This window comes from Peromyscus californicus, unplaced genomic scaffold (assembly GCF_007827085.1).
Source record: "Peromyscus californicus insignis strain IS unplaced genomic scaffold, ASM782708v3 Scaffold_20__1_contigs__length_68692818, whole genome shotgun sequence".
In the NCBI taxonomy this organism is placed as follows: Eukaryota; Metazoa; Chordata; class Mammalia; order Rodentia; family Cricetidae; genus Peromyscus; species Peromyscus californicus.
The window spans coordinates 21,574,483-21,589,649 of NW_026294503.1; the positions used below are offsets into that span (position 1 = coordinate 21,574,483).

At 38.5% G+C, this 15,167-nt stretch overlaps 1 protein-coding gene across 1 annotated transcript in view; it reads left to right on the forward strand.

Annotated features, from left to right (window-relative positions):
* Positions 1-15,167, forward strand: part of Col14a1 (collagen type XIV alpha 1 chain) — a 208,091-nt gene that overhangs the window by 130,591 nt on the left and 62,333 nt on the right. Inside the window, 5 exon segments of the mRNA XM_052747825.1 lie at positions 372-410; positions 2,915-3,053; positions 3,552-3,694; positions 5,543-5,652; positions 8,959-9,117. Coding sequence (XP_052603785.1) covers positions 372-410; positions 2,915-3,053; positions 3,552-3,694; positions 5,543-5,652; positions 8,959-9,117 — 590 coding nt within the window.

The window sequence follows — 15,167 nt, forward strand, 5'->3', positions numbered from 1 at the left end:
AGGTTGAGGCCAGCTTGGAATGCTTAGTATCAGACAAGGTTACATAGGAAGACCCTGTCTTAAAGCAAACCAAAAATAAACAAATGTAGGAAGTAGTTTTCAAAGATGTCTTAATCAAAACATCTCTCAACTTGGGCTTTCAAGTAACAACCATTGATTTAATGGATCCGGGAGAGTGGTTAGAAGCTATGGCCCTTTAGTTCTAGATGGAACACTAGATAACCACAGCCACATTGTCTTAGAGTTACTCCACAGTTCAGGTGTGGGAAGCTTAGGGAAGGTTGTGTTAATTGCCTGTGCCCACAACAATGAAACCATATATTTGGGAGATACATAAGATGGGCTTTTACATTGCTTGCCTTGTTTTTCAGCCTGCCCAATGGTGCACAAGGATGGAGTCGATCTTGCAGGTATGCACTGTCACAATTTTTTTCTGTTTTCTTTTATTGAAATAATTTTTTTCATATGATATATTTTGATTATGGTTTTCCATCCCCCAACTCCATGAGATTTTCCCTCCTCCCCTCCCATCCGAAATCCACACTATTTCTGTCTCTTGTCAGAAAACAAATAGGCATCTAAAGAATGATAATAAAATAAGATATAACAAAAACAAACAAATAAGGACAAATAGGACAAAACAAGCAAACAAACATGAGAAAGAAGAGCCAAAGAAAAAGCACAAGAAACATATACAGATGCCAAGACACACACGTTAGCACACACAGGAATCCCATAAAAACAGAAGCCTTAATGTCTATGCAAACGACTTGTACGGTGTTTAACCCCAACAAGGCATTATGAGACGAAGAACCGCCAGTGATGCCTTTGAGTTAGTTTTGTGTTAGCATCTACTGTTGAGCACTGGACCTGGCTTTCCTAGTGTCCCCAGTGAGACTCCATTGGAGAAATTGAATTTTTCACTTGTGAGTGGTTATAAATTAGAGAGAGCTTCTGCGTTAGGGATAGAGGCTTGTGTCCACTTCTCTTAGTGCTGGGACCCCATCTGGTGAAGTCCTGTATGGGCCTTGTGCTTGGTGCCACAGTCTCTGTGAATTCATATGTGTGTTGGTCCTGCTGTGTTTAGAAGTCCTTATTTCCTTGATGTCCTCCATCCCCTCTGGCTCTTAGAATCTCTCCTCCTCCTTTTCTACAGGGTTCCCTGAGCCTGGGAAGTATTTGATAGAGATATCCCATTTAGGACTGAGTCCTAAGGTCTTTCACCTTCTGTACATTGTTTGACTGTGGGTCTCTGCATCTGTTCCCATCTACTCTAAGAGGAAGCTTCTCTGGTAATGGTTGAGCAAGGCATGGATCTATGAGTATAGCAGAATGTTGTTAGGAGTCATTTTATGACTGTATTCCTTTAGCAGAGCAGTAGTATTTTGCTTTATCCTAAGTCCCTGACCTATCTAGTTTCAGGTTCTTGGCTACCCAAGTAATATCAGGTAGTGAGCCTTAAATCCAAGCATATTGGTTGGTTACTCCCACAAGCCTTGCACCACTGTTGCACTAACGCATCTTTCAGGCAGGTCATCCCTGTAGACCAAAGGTTTTGTAGCTGGGTAGGTGTTTACCTTTCTTCTTTGGTAGCATGCAAAGTATGTTCCATGAATATTGGCCCATAGGAGTGAAGGCTCTAGGTAGGCACCAGCTCCATATTCAGTGATCTGTGTAGGTGTTGTCTTCAACAATTCGGCCTTATTGTCAGTTTGTACAGAGCAACCAACAGTCTTGACAATAGTCTAGGTTGTTTTGGAGTTTTCCATGGGGCCTCTTTGGCCGACAGTTCAATTAGATGCAACCCATTCCTGATACTGGAAGCTTGATTCAGTGATAAGAGATGCCCAGTTGGGACTCCGTCTTCCCTGTTATTTAGTGATATTATTTAGATCACCTTCATACACAGATATTTTAGGAAGCTTCTACTGCATTAAGTTTCCACATGACTCCTCAAATGGCCCTTACTTTTAGCTGTTCCTCTCCATATTCACTCCCTTGCTCCCTTCTTCCCTCCTCATTCCCATTCAGTCCTTCCATTTCTGTCCTCCTCATCCATCCAACTATTCTATTTTTCCTTCTTAGAGAGATCCATTTCTACCCCATAGTCCCTTGCTCTATACCTAACCTCTGTTGTTAGAAGGATTGTAACTTGCTCATTGAGCACTTAAGCAGATCAAAGGGATACAAATAGGAAGGGAAGAAGTCATATTATCTTTATTTGTAGATGATATCATTGCATATATAAGTGACCCAAAAAATTCCACCAGGAAACTCCTGCAACTGATAAACATTTTTATCAAAATAGTTGGATACAAAATTAACTCAAAAAATCAGTAGCCTTCCTCTAGACAAATGACAAATGTACTAAGAAAAAATAATGGAAACAACACCTTTCACAATAGCCTATAAAAATATCTTGGGGTAGCCGGGCGGTGGTGGCGCACGCCTTTAATTCCAGCACTCGGGAGGCAGAGCCAGGCAGATCTCTGTGAGTTTGAGGCCAGCCTGGGCTACCAAGTGAGTTCCAGGAAAGGCGCAAAGCTACACAGAGAAACCCTGTCTCGAAAAACCAAAAAAAAAAAAAAAAAAAAAAAAAAAAAATCTTGATCAAACAAGTGAACACTTGTATGATAAAAATTTGAAGACACTGCAAAATGAAAGTGAAGAAGATATCAGAAGATGGAATGATCCCCCATGCTCATGAATCAGTAGAATTAATGTAGTTAACATGACCATCCTACCAAAAGCAATCTATAGATTCAACACAATCCCCATCATTATCACAACATTTTAAATATAAATATTAATCAATACTTGTTTGGGGTCCAACTGTCGGTGTTTAAATATTTAGTAGAAAATTAAAAATCATTTAATTTCCTGTTTGTTCTTATATCCTCTCCCACCACCTCAGGATTTAAGATGATGGAAATGTTCGGTTTGGTTGAAAAGGATTTTTCTGCAGTAGAAGGAGTTTCTATGGAACCTGGCACCTTCAATTTGTTCCCGTGTTACCAAATCCACAAAGATGCTCTGGTTTCCCAACCAACCAAGTAGGTTTTCCTTGCAAGATGCTAAAGTTAATCATGTGTTTATTATATCTCAATATAAAAATGATGTCAATTTGTCCACTGGCAGTGGGACAAGGATTTATCCCTGGGTCATGAACTGGCTTTTTGGAGCCCATTCCCTGTGGTGGGATACCTTGCTCAGCCTTGATGCAGGGGGAAGGGGCTTGGCCCTGCCTCAGCTTGATGTGCCAGACTTTGTTGATTCCCCTTGGGAGGCCTTACCCTCTCTGAGGAGTGGGTGGGGGAGGGGCAGGGGAGGGGTAGAGGGAAGAGGAGAGGGAGGGGTACTGTGGTTGGTATGTAAAATGAAAACTTCCCAAAGCTGGAGAGAAGGACAGTCTAAAACAGTGATCTAACAGGGATTCATGGCAATCTCCTTTTGTTTTTTCAAAGTGTCTATAATGAAAATACATTACTTATGGTCATAGGATGACTTTCTCAAGAAAGATACAATAAGGCATTATTTTATTCCATCATCAGATATCTGCATCCAGAAGGACTGCCTTCTGACTATACAATGACTTTCCTGTTCCGGATTCTTCCTGACACTCCACAGGAGCCATTTGCTCTCTGGGAGATTTTAAATAAAAATTCTGACCCACTGGTTGGCATCATTTTAGACAGTAAGTATATTTATGTGTATAGCATTTGTTATATACATGATAATGCATGTGGCATCCCATCTTGCCATTTCCTGTTGCAACGTAACTTATGCAGTGTATAAACAACAAGCAGTGGATTATGAAATCATTGATTCATTCTCTTGTTAACCAATACTTTCAAGAAATGCTCATTGAGCTCCTGCTTTGTGCCAGCATTAGGCTCAGATGGATGGTAAAGCAAGGTGAAGCAAGACAAGCAGTTTCTACCAGAGAGTGAAGACTACAGGCAGAGCAAAATTAGGGGGTCATGGTTGCTTGGAGAAATGGGATCAGAAGTTCATTGATTGTACATGGATATGATAAATACATATGCCTATTTGATATTCTATAGAGGATGCCAATTTGTCAGCATTGTATTTGGAAAGAATTTTGGGATAGATTTAAATTTGTAAGTTGTGTATGTGCTACCAAATCCTATCCTTGAGAAAGTGAAGAGAAGCGCAAGTGTTCAGATGCTGGGAATCTACAGTGCTCTGAGGCTGGAAACTGAGGAGGAACCAGCCAGGGAAACTTTCCCCTGTCCTGCTTGGAAGCGTAGCACACGACGCACAGTTCTTCATTCATGTCATGGAGTTTAGTGAGTCCCATAATTAGAATGAATCCGTAAAAGGTATCTTTACTTAACTGACTCAAACATTTGGGTAAGGAGATTAGTTTGGTCTTATTTCCAAATCATGGAAAATGTATGGGAGTCAATTAACAATCACACATAGTATAGGGGAAATCCTTTTGCATTGATATTGAAACTAAGGAGCATCTACAGATTGGAAGGGATTAAATCATTAACTCCATATGCACTCTGGGCTTAAAGATAAAGAAATCTTAAAATGACTAAAATGAATTTGATCCTTTTCCTAGTTAGCTATAACAGTCAATTTGACATAGCATAGAGTCACATGGGAAGGGAATCTCTAATAAGGGACTTCCCAGATTGGACTGGCCTGTGGGCATGCCTATAGGGGAGTGTCTTGACTGTTAATTGATGTAGGAAGGTCCAGCCCACTGTGGGTGGCACCTTGCTGGCAGATGGTCCTATGCTACATAAGAAGGATAGGTAAGCATGAGTTTGCTAATGAATCACTAAGCAGCATCTTCCATGGTTCCTGCTGTATCTTTTTGGTTGTGTGGAATAACAGACAGGCTCGGCTGTAGGTTCTTGCCTTGAGTTTAATGATGGACTACAAGATTAAACAAACTCTTTCTTCCCATAGATTGCTTTTGGTCAGAATGTTCACTTAAGAGCAAAGTGAAAATTAAATTTTAGTGTAACAAAGCTCTGTTGAGGAAAAAAAAGCATTTTTATTTTTAATAATGAAAATTCATTGTAAGACAAAAGATCAAAGATTAGGAAGCCTATGTTTGTCTGTGCATAACAAAAGAGACATCAGTGTGGGAGAGCATCATGTCCTGGGAAAGTTGATGTCTGTAGTGGGCTAGTAGTCAAAGTGCCTAGTTTTCCTTTCCTAATATTTGTTGATAATGTCCTCTCTCATTATCTTCTTTTACTCTAAGCTTTGATGACCTCTCTCCAGAGATGATGTGGATAAGAGTTTAGGTAGAAAGGTGTAAGGGAAGGAGACATGTAGGTTCCTGGTCTCTCCATCATCACATGTCATTAAATCGAGTACTTTAGCCCTGAAAGCTTGTAACAACCTGAGGAGTGTTCGGTGTCTCATCCCCCTCATTTTGTTTTAGACATGGTTTCAAAATGATGGATTCACTGTTTTCTGTCAAGCTGAATTTTAGAAAAAAGTTATTCACCAATTTAAGTTATTTCTGAAGTATTTTGCCTTTTCTTTACTTGACTAGATGGTGGGAAAACTCTAACTTATTTCAACTATGACTATACTGGAGATTTTCAAACTGTCACTTTTGAAGGACCTGACATCAGGAAAATGTTCTATGGGAGCTTTCACAAGGTTTGTGAGGATCTCTGTATAATGTATAATTCCATTTTCTGTTAGGAGGAGGAACAGAAATAAGTGTGTGCAATTGTTTTTGTTTGTTCATTTTTTGTTTTGTTTGTTTGTTTGTTTGTTTTGCTCTGTTTTTTTGAGACAGGGTCTGTCTACATAGCCCTGGCTGTCCTGGAACTCAAACACTCAGCTCCAACAGGCTCTGCCTCCTAATCCTCCTGGGATTAAAGGAATGCTCCACTATGCCCAGCTCAGAAATATATTTCTTAAAATTCATGGAGCTTTGGATTTCAGAATTTAACTGGAGTAAGAATTAATTCCTTCAGGACTTGATAATGACACTTAGGTTCTGAGTTGGGACATTGAAATGTGCATTCATTGCAGGCACTCCAAGAGACATTGACAGATTTGGTCCAGGTTCCCCCTTTGAGTAGAAAATTCCGCATTACTAATTAGCCAGTGCCCATTTGCTGCGTTATGTGTAATGTAGTAAAGATTGCTGGCTGTGTTGGTGACATAACCTAGTGGGTAAATGCACTTAGCACCAGATATTACAGGCTGAATGACCTGACTTTGATCCCTGCGATTCATTTGAAAGATGGAAGGAGAAAACCAACTCCACAAAGTTGTTCTCTGACATTACACATGTTATGGAACATGTACAGACACACACACACACACACACACACACACACACACACACACACACACGCACTTAGAAAGGATTACAGGTCTTCCGAGTCAATTGGAATTTTCTTTCTTTCTTTTTTCTTTCTTTTTTTGGGGGGTATCTTTACTGCACACTGTATAATTAAGAATGATTATATATGAAAACTTATTTTTCATGTTTGATAGGATTACATACCTATCTTAAAAGTGTGGGTGTGGGTGTGGGGGGTACAAGTGGAGGTTTACTAATTAAAAGTTCCATTGACAGCTCTTTGAATTTCATTAGAATAGTGGTGGGATGCTTTTCCTGGTTGTGTAGAGTGTATCGCAAGGCTGCCAGGGAAAACTGTAGGGGAGATGAAAAGCATATCCATCTGTGTTGAAAGATGTGTTATTGTCATCACAACCTGTGGCTTAGGTATGGGCTTGTGTTCTCACTTCAAGGAACTCTTCATGTGTCTTAGGCGGTGTAAGACTTGATTTACCTTACCAGAACTCAAGGAGCTAGAAGTGTGGTTAATGATTGGCTTTACATGTATAAACCTTTAAATTAGTTAAAGCTGCATAATGAAATACTTGCCTCTAGCTTATGTGTTAGTAAAGCTAAACAAGAAACAAAATAAAAGGAGAGGCCTACTATGTAATGAACAGATGCAGCATATGACTATTGATGGAAGATGTCAATGAAAGTCCAATTCTCACAGACCAGATTTTATCTGTTCAAAGCATTACAATTGAATAAATATCCTCACTCTTTATTGATTATGAGTTAGCTCCATCTTTTACATTTTTGGATATAAAATACAGTCCCCAAACCTTTTTCAAATTGTTAGTAATTATATAAGTGGAATAACCACTTGTATGTGTAACCAAAGAAGCTAAATATTTTTGAAAATGTTTCAATGTCCTTTGTAAAGCAAGATACTGTTTTAAACATGAGAACAATCTCCCCAGAACTCACAGAAGTCAATTTCTACTCTTGTAAATGACAATGTTAGCAAGAAGCAAGTGATGTGGTGGGATTTCTCCAGGGATGGTCTCTGTTTGAGTAATGGTTAGTTTCTTTTTGAGAGAAAAATTTCTAATGAACTGCCCTGCTGACTGGAATTTCTTTTACCTTGATGTATCTTAAATAAAACATTAAATAATAATAGGTAGGAATACATGTGCTTTCATCTTTATATAACCTTGGGACAAAACAATATTGAACAAAATCTGGAAAGTTAAACTATCTTAACATAAAAGATGTTACATTATTGACGTTCTGAGTCAGCTCATGATTTGAACACGGTGTTAGCTGATTTAGCTCTTAAAAGCTTGATTCACATTGCCTAATCCTCTTCATGGAGTTGCCATGGTTGTCTTACTTTGGGAGTGCAATCATTATTGGAGTATGGATTTTACTTTCCTTTCACTAGCCTGCCACAAAGAACTAGCATTCCTGAAGCAAACAGTCCAAATCAAAATGTGTAGTGGGCACAGACAATTTTATGTGAGAACTTGGTTACAGTGTGGTTACCTGGTTTACCTACAATATACTTACCCTTGATGGTTACTTAGAGGATAGAAATATCTGCCTTTTCCAAATCCTCACGAAGAACTGGTAACTGCTGAAACAGTGTCCTCCGTGTCTTGTGGTTTGAGAAAACTGCATCAGACACTATCTAAGCTGAAGGGCTTCTCACATGTGTTCCACTGCTTCCCTTCCCCTCCCTTAAGAACATGTCATTCATTCACTCTCATGACTCCTTTCAGCTTCAGGGAGGTGAGGAAGAAGGGGGAAGGCAATGGAGCAAGGGAACAAATTAGAACTAACTATAATGACACCTATAAAATTTTATAATAACACACAATACTTTGTGTGCTGAAGCTTGTTGCTAATTAGTATTAACAATAAAAACCCGGAGTCAGACATTGAGGGTGAAAGCTGAAAGGTCAGAGAAGCAGAGCAGCTGCCGCTAGAAACTTCTAACCTCTACGAATCCTCAGACCAAATGAGGGGGCTGAGATCCTGTCTCCACCTGCCTTATATCCCTATCTCCACCTCCCTAGTGCTGGCATTAAAGGCATTAGCCTCCCATGTGCTGGGATCAATGGTGCGAGCCTCCCAGGTACTGGAATCAAAGGCATGAGATCCCAAGTGCTGGGATTAAAGGTGTGCACCATCACTGCCTGGCTGTTTCTCTTTTACACTGGTTCAATCTCATGTAGCCCAGGGTAGCCTTGAACTCCTGATCTTCCTGCTTCCTCTTCCCAAGTACCAGGATTAAAGGAGTGTACCACCACTTCCTGGCCTCTATGGCTAACTAGTGGCCAGCTCTGCCCTCTGGTCTCCAGGCAAGCTTTCTTTGTCAGAACACAAACAAACTATCACACAATAGCATGCTAACTTAAAACACCATTAAAAGTAAACTAAAATTTCTAGTAAAAAGTGACTCATTTTAAAGTCATGTCAGAGAGAGGTATTTTATAGAGCTTATTTTTGAATGTTGAACAGTTTCAGAAAAGGTCTAGCAAAGTACATAGAGACAGAATTCCTTCCTTTCTCGGTACTTTTTAATGATGAGTTATACAATTACACAAATTGGTTGACAGTTCTCCCTGCATAGGACTTCCTAAAACATCTTTTCTTTTACTTAGCTCCATGTTGTTATCAGCAAGACTTTGGCCAAAGTGGTTGTTGACTGTAAGGAAGTGGGCCAGAAGGCAATCAACGCATCGGCGAATATCACATCGGATGGTGTGGAAGTACTGGGGAGAATGGTCAGATCAAGAGGACCCAACGGAAACTCTGCACCAGTAAGTAGATAAGGAAGTGAAGCTGTGTGTCTATTACAGGAAAAACCCATTTAATATACAGTTAGCTGTTTTCAAGGGAAGGAATTTGGTAATGAGATAGATGGACAGATGATGGATGGATTGATAAATAGACAGACAGACAGACAGACAGATAGATGGTGACTCTTTAAACAAACCTGGATGTTCAAGACAGTAGGCTGCTGGTATATGATAAAGAGAATGCTTCAGGTACTAGGCTAGTTAATTATCTAAATGCACTTTAAGATCTGAAGATTAGGGGGATGTGGGGATGTTGGGTGGCTTGGGAGGGAGGGTTAGGGGTGGGAGGAGGGAGGAGGTGGGATCTGTGGGTGGTATGTAGAGTGAGTAGAAAATTTCTTAATAAAGAAAATTGAAAAAAATTAATATTATAATATTCAGCACTTAGTTTGTGACGTAAGTGGTTTGTTGTTGGAATTCAAAACTCTACATGTATAAATTTATGCAAGAAAATACAAATCCATACAAAGTTTCTCAATATTATACCTAGGGAAGTGGCATTTGCCTCTGATTTGGGTTAGATTTGTATATTTTAAAACTGTTTGTGCTATCACTAATGTGAGATTTACCCTTTAATTATTAGTCTTTGCTTATGTAAAAATCCTTCTAAAATAACTTTTATAGCACTAAATGAAATTTAAGTCTGGGAGACTTTCAATTGGCACAGAAATCACATTCCTTTCACTCACTATCCACAAAAAAAGAATAGTGTGTACAGGGTTTTGTTTTAACAGCATGCATTCACAGCTAATTAGTAGCACACTCTAATTTGAGTCATTCTAGAACTAGTAACTTTCTTTTTAAAGAACTCTGACTATTCTTATCTGTATTTCTTCTTTATATAACACTAGAAACTGTTGGCCAGAGTGTGTAAAAATACAGAATTAACAAACTAAGAATATGCAGGATCAACACATTCAAGGATGAATAGATGGACTCATTTAAGAGAGGTGGGGGTGGGAGGCTTGGGGAGGGACTCTAGGCCCAAATCACTTAGTACTACTATGATTGTCTTAATTTTAGGCACGGGGCATCTAATATCCCTGACAGTGTAGTACTCAAAGGTGATCAGCTGTGTTACTGGAGAAATGAAATTTTTCGCAACAATAAATTTTCTGTCTTCCACCCCACATTTTACAGACAACTAAATACTCATTTACAAGTTGATTATTGACAGTCACGGCTTTTTGCTTTTTCATTTATTCATATTTTACCTCTCTAGACAATATAAATTCCCTAAAATAAAACAACAGCATGGGCTTCCTTTAAAAACCACCCCAGTGTCTAATATATTTCTACAAGCAGAATTAGTACCCAAGAAACACTTACTAGAATGTGAACAGAAATGGACTATTTCTCACATATAGGGTTTTGTTTGTGGTTCAGAGGCTTGATCATAGGACCTTGTGACTGTCAGGCAAAGGCCTCCAACTGAACTACATGCCTAGTACCAGACTATTTGACTTGCATAATCTCTTTCCTTCAAAGGTAGTAGACCCCACATGTGGCATCGACTGCAATCTCTTAAACATATCCTACTCTCCCCTACTTGTATTTTATAATTATAACTTTACAGTCATTATGTTTCAAATTACACCATGGGTAATAATGTACTCCATGTACATAACTAATGAAATATCAAAAAATTGATTTCGAAACCTAAAAGTGCCTGTACATTTCAGGTGCACTGATGGTAACTTTTCTCTTTGGGACACCAAAGAAATGCAGTTAAACAGAGGGCCCTTTGTGGCAACTTGTAGCCAGAAGCAGACAAAGGGGAATTTATAGATGTCAATAACTAAAGAGTTCTTTGTAAGGCTACTAAGAAAAAAAGCCATGGCTTCCCTTATAATCTAGAAGTCTACATAGGGCTACTAAATAGATTTCCAGTCTTCCCACTTACTAAAGAATTTGCTTACACTGAATTGGATAATATTAGGTTAGGTCATAAAAATGCGATTGAGTAGTCCTAGTCTTGCTTCGGGAGGCATTGCTTACTGGTATCAGTGCCTCATGAGAGAAGTCCTGGCCTTTGGGTTTCATTTTTAAAAAATATCCATCTCAGTGTTCGTCTTCCTCTGATAACCAGCAAAAGGGGACATGTAAGGAGCATAGTTCAGATAATCTCAGGAGGGGGTATGAGCAATGGGCATGGTTCAGTTAATTCCGGGAAGGAGTACGTGTAAAGGCTTGTGGTTCAGATAATTCAGGAGGAATAATTATAATAGTATCTCCCAGGTCAGCATCATCTGCCAAATCTAGCAATAATTCAAAATGTTAGAGGACTGCAAATACTCTATCTCTGAAGGAAACGTATCCTTTCAAACCATAGTCAGAGAAGGAGAAAGAATTTAGGGACATAGTAACTACTGTATAGAAATTGCTCACATTCTTAACAAAAACAACTTGTGCTCAGAAATGCAAGATTCTACAGGCAGTGGCAGCCCCTGGGGAGACTAAACTAAATAAGCAGGCCTCACTTAGCTGTCAAAACACATGTGGAAAGAAAGTAACTGCCTCTCCCTTCCAGTTTTTCCTCTAAGAGGTCTGTTACCTTTTTTTTTTTTGGATGATTCTAGAAAAAGTTTGAGTTTCTGGCATGGAACTATGTTTCTTAAAGTTTCTCTTCTACTTTTTTGAATCTAACACTTAGGCAGTTATTCAATTGGCATGTATTCAGGCTCCTGCTATTGATATAAAAGAGAAATATGTCAGGGAGCCACCTATAATTTTATTCACTGAGTAGACTTTTTGGTGTAGAATTCAACAGTAGACTAGTTGATGATTCTTTAATAGCCAAGTGTCAATTTTTTTCTGTATGGAAAACAGACTTCCCTTCACATTATATATTCTGATCACAGTTTCCTCTCTCCCAACCCCCACCCGCAGATCTTCCCTACTTCTCCACCCACCCATATCCACATCCTTTCTTTCTCTTACCCATTAGAATACAAACAGGTATCCAAAAACAATAATAAAATAAGACAAAATAAGCAAGGCAAACAAGACTAGGACAAACCAAAAAAATCAACACAAAAAGAGCCAAAGACTCAAGAAACAGATACAGATGCACACACACACACACACACACACACACACACACACACACACACACACACACACTCACACAGAAAACCCATAAAAACAAAATCAAAAACCATTATTTATAAGCAAACCATTATTTGAGCAAAATGGCAAGGTACAGAACGGGAAAATATTTTTTTAACCAGCTACACACTCAATAGAGGACCAATATCTAAAACATAAAAATAACTGAAAAAGCAGGACATTAAGAAAACAAGTGCTGGGGCTGGAGAGGTGGCTCAGAGGTTAAAAGCATTGACTGCTCTTCCAGAGGTCCTGAGTTCAATTCCCAGCACCCACATCGTGGCTCACAGCCATCTGTAATGAGATCTGGCACCCTCTTCTGTGTACATAATAAATAAATAAATCTTTAGAAAACAAGTGCTGGGCTGGAGAGATGGCTCAGAGGTAGGTTAAAATCCCTGACTGTTCTTCCAGAGGACCAATTCCCAGCACCCACAGGACAGCTCATACCTGTCTGTAACTCCGGTTCCAGGGGATCTGACACTTTTACATAGACATACATAGAGGCAAAATATGAATGCACATGAAATAAAAATAAATTATGTATTTAAAAAAGAGAATAAGTGCTAAATTTTAAAAAAGGAGCTTTCCATGTGTTGCTTTTTTAAATCCATAAGCTGTAACAGTAGCTAATACATATGTCTGCTGTGGTCTAGGAAACATGATTACCCTGAAATATCAATTTAATCTTCTAAAATCACAAAAAGAGATATTCATATTGCCTTCACTCTATTGATGCTAAAACTGAGGCTTGAAGAAGTTATTGAGAGTTCCTCTTTCAAAAAATGAACTTGAGATTTGAGATTCTGTCTGCCCTCCCCAGGATTGTGTGCCTTCTATTCCAGCGCTGTCTTCCACTAGCGCACACTTTGATTCTATAGATCTTAAGGCAGAGAAGTTAGTCTCGTCCGATCCAGTGACCATGTGCCCCATCTAATCTTTCACAGCTTCAAAGACTCGTTATTTGAGTTACAAGCTTGCAAATACTGTGGTCAAATCTTATTTTCAAAATGCTTCTATACTTCAGCGTTTAAATTTCTCGCAACAGCTATAAAAGTTGTTAACTTTCATTTCTGAATTTAATTAGAATACCCATGGTTTTTCTAAAGTTTAATAATTTAAAAGCAAGTCAAATCTCCAAGCTCTACCATGACAAGGGCTAAGTAATTTTTGATTTGTTAATGAGGTAAATGAAAAGTTGGACACCCAATGAGAAGTGGAAGATGGCTTAGGTCTCTGCAGCTCTACATATGGAACATTCTTATACACAGAACTCTTTCTATTTGTACAAATACATGAATGTACTTGCATTATTCAAGAAAAAGTTAGAGGAGAAAATTTGGTACTCAGTGGAAAGTGGAGCCAAGAGAACTTTGAAATTCCCATTCATAGATCAAAATGACTCAATGGGCAAGAAATATTTTAATCTTATTTTCTTGCTAACATTTGACCCCAAATGACTTGTCTTTTGAGTTACACCCAGACAAAGTGTCCAGTGATGGAAAATGAGCATTTGTAATTGGCTAAATATTCCACTTAGAGAAATTACAAAGTATAAATGTGGAAGGTTATGTGTCCTTTCTTGTGTTTTTAAAATTGATCTTTTATGTTTTGGGGGTTAGTTAAGTAAAGGGGAGCTGTCTCTTGTATTAACTGCCTGAGGTATGACTTCTTTTGAACCATGTCGTTTTGCATTCTAAGGCACTCAAGTATGAGATGCTTTAATATAGCATTGCTGTGTGATCTCCTGTGTAAGTTGTACAATTCTGCATACCATTGCTTTTGGAATAAAAGCCAGAAGCCTTTTTTATTTTGTTGTTGTGGTTTAATCTGTCTGCAGAAATGTGCCTTGGAAAAGAAGTCCTAAGTACAGGCTAAGGAATCTAAGCTATCACAAACGCAAAATGACTATGAATAAATTGGTTGTACTCAAAGAAAAAGCTGTTGATTCCATCTAACTTGCGAAAGAAAAGGCAGCCCACGTAGTAGCATTCCACAAATGATAATATTGGCTTCATTAAGTACTTAGTGGATGTTTGATCCCTTCAGGAGATAAATTGAGCTCAAACAAATCCTAATCACTCCACAGGGCAGAGAGCTAGGCAAAGGTTTATAGGTAGACATTATGCAGCTCTAGTGGCTGAGTGTTGAATGTTTATTGGAAAAACTTCAAGAAAGCTTGATGCATACTAGGGGTGGTGAAGGGCTTTTGCTTTAAGTAAATCTTTCCATTCACTGAAATATTTTGACATAAAGACTTTATCCAGGAATGTTAAATTTCTTAATGCACGAATGATTTCCAGACATAACTGACTGTAGCTGATGCTGTCATCACGAGACCCACTGAATAAATGTTCTCAGATGCAATGACATTAAAAAGTCAGGCTGCACTATCTTTAAGTGTTTACCCAAAGATCCATTTATTACAAAATAAACCACACTGGTTTAGACCACACATTGGTTGTACTGTTCAAATCTCAACTGGAATTGAACTTTCACAATGTACTTCAATTACTTAGGCTTTCCTCACTCCAGGACCTAACTACAGACCTGGACTACAGAATGGGCATTCCAATCACTGTGCTCCACAGTGATGATCTGAGGAAAAATGATAGCCATAGAGTGCTTAGAATAATACCTGGTACAGAGCAAATTTTCAAAACCTGTTGGTTGATATTGCTTGTTGCTAAGATTTTTTTCAAACAAAATGTTAAAAGTCAATAATAATTTAGAAGAAAACTATTTTGTCTCTGCCCTTGCTACTATCACTTTTATTTTGATTTTTACAGTTTTAGTGCCTATACTTGAAAAGTAAATCATGAGAGAGTTGCGTATAGAATTTTAAAATAATATTTATTTTTTATTGCAGTTGTGTTTCAAGCACTGTTCTAAATAATATTATC